At 47.5% G+C, this 6,000-nt stretch overlaps 1 protein-coding gene across 6 annotated transcripts in view; it reads left to right on the top strand.

Annotated features, from left to right (window-relative positions):
* Nucleotides 1-905: 905 nt before the first annotated feature.
* PAPSS2 (3'-phosphoadenosine 5'-phosphosulfate synthase 2) overlaps nucleotides 906-6,000 on the top strand; it is a 79,696-nt gene continuing 74,601 nt past the window's right edge. For 2 of the 6 annotated variants that reach the window (XM_060034534.1, XM_060034532.1), the window contains exon 1: nucleotides 906-1,097. In XM_060034534.1, the coding sequence (XP_059890517.1) occupies nucleotides 1,068-1,097 (30 nt within the window). In that variant the 5' untranslated portion in view covers nucleotides 906-1,067. The remainder of the gene's footprint in view (nucleotides 1,098-6,000) is intronic. The other 4 variants (XM_060034533.1, XM_060034535.1, XM_060034537.1 and 1 more) reach the window with 2 other exon arrangements.

Here is a 6,000-nt window from a genome sequence, read left to right as displayed (position 1 = left end):
GTGAATGGTGCATAAGGTGCAGGCAGGCGCTGCGCCTCCTGATTTCTTCTTTTTTTTTTTTTTTGCGGTAAGTGGGCCTCTCACTGTTGTGGCCTGTCCCGTTGCGGAGCACAGGCTCCGGACGCGCAGGCTCACGGGCAACGGCTCACGGGCCCAGCCGCTCCGCGGCATGTGGGATCTTCCCGGACTGGGGCACAAACCCGTGTCCCCTGCATCGGCAGGCGTACTCTCAACCACTGCGCTACCAGGGAAGCCCTTCTTCTTCTTCTTCTTCTTCTTCTTCTTCTTCTTCTTCTTGATCATCATCATCATCGATGCTGATGCTGGTGTAGAAAGCCTGGACTGTGGAGGCTGACGGCCTGGGTTTGAATCCCCTCACTTGGAAGATAATCTTGAGAAAGTCTGAAAGCCTCAACTGCTTCATGGGAGAAAGTAGGACTCAATGCCTGGGTTAGGGGCCACAGGAGGCTGAAGGCAAAGGTCAGCAGAGTGCAGAGAGAGGACCAAAAAATGTCAACCGTGGCTGTTACTACCGCAAATGAAGACAAGCTGGGCATCGGTGCCCACTAAGGACCATGCCGACAAGCCTGGCAGTTTCAAGCTGGTCCCAGAGGCAGGAAGCCTTCCTTGGAGAGGCGCGGGGGTGGGAGGTGGGGGAAGCTCAGGCAGCCACTAGCAGTGGGAACGCGGACAGCGAACTTGACCTCCGACTGCACGTGGGGCGTGTCCATCCGAGCCCCCGGCTGCAAGGTCCTGCCTCCGACCCGGGCTGGCGGAGCCGCTCCGGGGCGTAGGGGGCCGGACCCGGGACCCCGCCCAGGAGGCGGCCGGGTCCCCTGGGTTGGGCGCTGCTGGCGGAGCCGACGGGGCGGAGAGGAGCACGGCGGGAGGAGGAGGGGGAGGGGGCTGGTCAAGGGAAGTGCGACGTGTCTGTGGAGCCTTTTTATACCTCCTTCTCGGGAGTCCGGCAGTAGCCACTGCCGCCGCCACCGAGCGTCCTAGCGCTTCCGCTCCCAGGAGCTGGGCTCCGAGTTCCAGCGCGCAGGGCACCGCCGCAGCCAGCCAGCATGTCGTCCGGGGTCAAGAAACAGAAGACGGTAGGCTTCGAGTCTCCTGCCTTCCTACTCCGCTCCAACCCCGGGACGCTCGGAGGCGAGCAGCCCCGGCGCCGAGGCTGGGGCGCGGGGAGGAGGAAGAGGAGGAGGAGGGAAGCAGAAGGGCGAGGCTCGGCCGGGACTCCCGGGGCAGCCCTTGTCGGGCAGCCCCTTCCCGCCCCGTCTCTGGGAACCTGCGCCCCGTGGGGTCGTCACGGCCGGGACAGACCTCCGGAGCTGGCAGAGTGGGTCCCAGTTAAGAGAAAGGACCAGAGATGGGAAATTTCCTTTCTTCTCCAAGAGGTTTTCCAGACCCATCTTTTCTTCTGAATGAGCTCCGCGCGGGTCCAGCGGGTGGTGGGCTGAGGGAACTCGGTCCTGCCAGGTTTGGTCGCGGGGCACACGTCAGTGAGTCATTGGGGTTTTGTCCACGGAAACTCCTTGGGGTGGACTTTCATGACAGACATTCATAAAGGAAACTACGACCATCTAGACGTAAGGGAGGAAATTGCATTTCTACACTGGCAGGACTCTAGCTTGATTCAGCTCCCTGTTGGAATCGGGTGGCACCTCAGGTTCAGTCATGGGGGGCCCCTCAGCTTGGTGGAGTGAGATGAGGGGACTGTTTTCAGGAGGCTCAATCTTATCCAGGATTAATCTGGGCCATCCTATTGTGGGAAATAGAGGGTTCCTCGAAAAGTTTCTTTCCCACTTAGTGATAGGGGCTCCTATAAAATTTGCATCCTTAAACATGGCAGCAGTGATCATAGATTCTTAGAGTCGGAAACAGCCTTGTAGCCACCATTTGGGCCACACCAGGGGTGGTCTGCAAGCCTTGTTCAGATCCCAGCCAGCAGTCTGCTGAGCGCTCACCTTTTCACTACCACACTACAAGCCTCAGACGATTATGGTGGTTAGGGAATGGGCTGACCTCTCTCAAACAGTTAGACTTGCGCTTGGCACATAGTAGGTGATCAATAAATAAATATTTATTACTATTATTATATAATACTTATTACTGAAATATCTTTGAGGTGTTTTTGTGGCAGGCGGCGGGAGAGGTGAAAAAAACATGAATTGGAGAAGGGGAGTGGAGGGGCCATGGAGGGGCCAGAAGTGTGGACTTCAGCACCAAGGGGAAGGGAATGGGGGCTCTTTGGTTTCAGGGAACCACACTGGACCCGCAGGAAGATCCAGGGGGAAGGCGGCATCAACTTGAGAAGGGAGAACGGTCGGGGTCCAGTTGCCTTTTATAGGAGCGATTTTAAAGTGGAGAGACTCTCAGTATTACATTCGAAAATATTGTTAAATGCAAGTCACTTGTGTTTTATTCCTATTTAATTTTATTAATTTCTGTAAAATTCTCAAGGGTATCTTCTAAATGACAACCTGCTGTGGCACTTAGTAGCCTTTTATATCAGTGAGGTTTTAATTCTTACCTCCTTGCTTTCATCAAGAATTCCTTCCCAATGGGGTTGCTTTGTCAAGCATTAGTAATGAAGGGATAGGTGGTCTTTCCCCTTCATGCCTCCGGTCAGCAAGAGCCTGTGAAGTGAAAGGTTTGAAAACATGTGTTTTACACACTGATCGCGGCAACTGCACAGACAGAGAAAGTGAGAAATTCGAGGGCCGGAGGGTTTGGTTTTTTTATTTACACATTTGGAACCTTCTATTTTTTGTTTGGAGGGGTGTGTGTGTGTGTGTGTGTGTGTGTGTGTGTGTGTGTTCTGCATAGGATGAAATTAACACCTGAAACAGCTAGTAGGACTTGTGAACTTTTATTTAGCCAACATGGTTATAATCCAGGGCACCAGCACAAGTTCCCCAAAGGGGTGGATAGACACTATTGGGTAAAGCAAGTCAGCTGTAAATGCATATGAAATCTCTCAAGCTTTAAATATTAATTCAAAATGTGTTTTGAAACTTTGCAAGCCAAAACAAAATCTGTCCACATGTGTGACCTCTGAACTAATCAATTATTTGAGAAGTGAGTCTTGCTGATCTAGGAAGGTTTCCTGGAAGTGAGGCTGGGCTGATCTTTTTAGGGACTCGCAGAAATCATTACATTATGTTCTCTATTGTCAACAGAGGATGATCAGTTCACACCCCAGGTACTGCAGTAACTCCAAATATTTGTTGAGCCCCTACTGTGTGCCAGCCAGGATACTGGGGTGAATACATCTTTCCCGGGGTTTTTTTAGCCACACTCTCTGGGTGAATATAGCCTTTTAGTTCAGACCACTGTTAGAGGAGTAGGTAGTTTTGGTTTAAATGTGAGAAGGTAGGATGATTTTCTCAGAAGCTTGAGAAAAGTAAAAAAGGAAAGTTTCTTTTATAAGGGAAGGTAGCACATTCTTCCTGTGTTAGGCATCCTTACTATGGCAACCAAAGACAGCTACGTGTCACAGCCCTCCCTCCCACCCTTGATTTACTTCCAACCCTGGCCACCTCCCATCCCGTCGACACACACATAGATCCCAGGAGAAGGAAGGAGGCAGACTGCAGCCAGAGGACTGGAAAGAAAGGCAAAGGCCTGGTCCTTTCTTCTTGCATCATGTCCTGGATTAGCATTTTTCAAGGCCCACAGAAAATGTTATGTCCTGGAGACAACCAATCTAAAAAAGTCAACTGAGATATTAAAATATTTTCCAAAGGGTCAAACAAGCCAGTGTTTGGAAGGGAGTGAAGGGCTACTGAAAAGTTAAAGCTCTCCCTAAATGTAAGTGATTATCCACCTTTTTATTATTTTAAAAACTCTGTACAATATTCCATTATTTTCCTGGAGGTAGCTACTTTTAAAACTATTTGAAGATGCTGTGTAAGACAAGACATGAATTTCCAGATGAGCAACCATTGGAAGGAAGGAAAAACAAATACTTCCCAGAGTCCTGGCCCTAAGCTGTGCTGTATTTCATTTCATCCTCACAGCAGCCTTCACCCCAGAAAACCGAGCCTCACTTCTAGGGGAGGAGAAATGCCAGGAGCAGGTCAGGATTTAAATTCAAGTTTGTTCAACTTTGAAGCCCCTGCTTCTGCTCCCTCTATTTCTCTGGCCCATAAATTTCCTCATCTGTAATGACTTACCCCTTACAATTGTTGTGAGGAGTAAATAACTCCTAAAAACTGTCTTGCTCAGTTCTAGGCCCATATGCAGTTGCTACTGTTATTATTTTTATTACACCATACTGTCTTGGTTTGCCCAGCAAGGAGAAGAAAGCACAGGTCGGACCATTCCAAAGGCTCAGTAAATGACAACCATGAGAATATTTAATAAAAGCAAACAAATAAAGAAGTATAAAGGTGATGATTTGAATTCTAATTGTAAAAAGCTGAATAGAAGACAAAGGTTGATAAGTAGTGTGGACATACCAGAATAACCCAAATAATCAGCAAGATTTTGCCAACAACCTTGGCCAAGAAAGGCAATCTATATATAAGTAAAGTTTAGACTAATTTCTCTTCACCCTTCCTGTGCCTTCAACTGTTTCCAGATCTATCTTAAAATTAATGTTGTCTGATTCATGCTGTTATTCCATGATCATCTCTTTGGACTTTTACCGTTAAAGATAAATATCATTAACTCTGAGTTTTTTTATCTCTGAGATAGTTATCTTTATCTTTCAGCACTTTGTCTTTCTGTTAATGCATGTGGCTCTCTGGTTTGCTTAGAGGATAATTAGGCTGAACTCAAACATGGAACCTTTAGGGAATGAGAGTCTGAGAAAGGAATCAGTGATGTCAATTTCAGTCCTAGGCGATTACTGTTTATTTCAAAACCTGTCACTAAATAGTAATGGGCACTCATCTTTGTGTTTGGAAGTCTTTGGAAAACACAGAAACTAGAAGTAAATAAACATAAATATAATGGCATTTCAACTAACCTTTCATCCCTTAGGTGATTTGCTCATCCGACAGGTGAAATGGCACCTGTCCCCAGCAACTTTGCATAGAGCCTGGCACTGAATAGGTGCTCCATAAATATTTTTTGCATAAAAGGCTGCAAATTCATTAGTGAATGAATTTGTTTTTAGCATCTCTATTTTGCTTAGATTTCCCCCACTCCCCTCTTACCTGTCTGCTCTTGGGTGCTTGCTTATTTTTGCCCGGATATTCATCATTACCACTGAAAAATTTCCTGTAGGGATTCTTTGAGGCTTAGGATGAATGGCCTTCCCCGCACCCTGCCAACCCCCTGGAGGACTTGCTTTTGTCTCTGCCAGGTGCCTGGTGGCACTACTAGTCTGGCACCACTTTGACCTAAACTTACCACTTAAAGTTTTTTGGACCACCCAGGTGACGTGAATTCGAGCTGCAGTTTTGCACACAGGGACCATCTGGTGAGTACAAGTCCTCATGGACTACGCCCCTGTGCCTCCTTATGTACACTTCCCATGTCAAAGCCATTGTCCCTGCAGTCTTTCGGGGTGGGAAGTGGGTTGATTCTGGTTCACTGTTATTTTTAGGGGGTGACTCTTGGGAAACTCAGCTTAGTGTAGACAAAGGCCTTTGTATTCTCCCCACTTGGGTACGTTCTAGTCTTCGATTTCTGTTTCACCTCCCCCGTAAGGCTGTCAAAATCCATGCACATCTGCCCCTTATCAGGGCAAAAGTGCCTCCCCGCTTGCTTACCTCTTAGGGTCTTGCTTTCCCGCACATTTTGGCCTGGTAGTTCCTTATTATCTTCTCGGGTATTTGATGTTTCTAATTAGATTATTGTATATTATAGCCTGCACTTGAAATTTGTTTTTATGAAGGATGGGACTGTATAACCTAGACCATCATCGCTGGAAACAAAAAAATCTCTGCCTTTTCTTGATTCCTGTGTATCCTTAACATTTCATATCATACCTTTCCCTTATTATACCTATGACATTCTTATAAAAGGAGTACTTTAAGAACAAGTGAA

This window comes from Delphinus delphis, chromosome 16, assembly GCF_949987515.2.
Source record: "Delphinus delphis chromosome 16, mDelDel1.2, whole genome shotgun sequence".
NCBI classification, from domain to species: Eukaryota; Metazoa; Chordata; class Mammalia; order Artiodactyla; family Delphinidae; genus Delphinus; species Delphinus delphis.
Note: the sequence above shows the minus strand (reverse complement) of the source record. Positions and strands in the feature narration are given on the sequence as shown.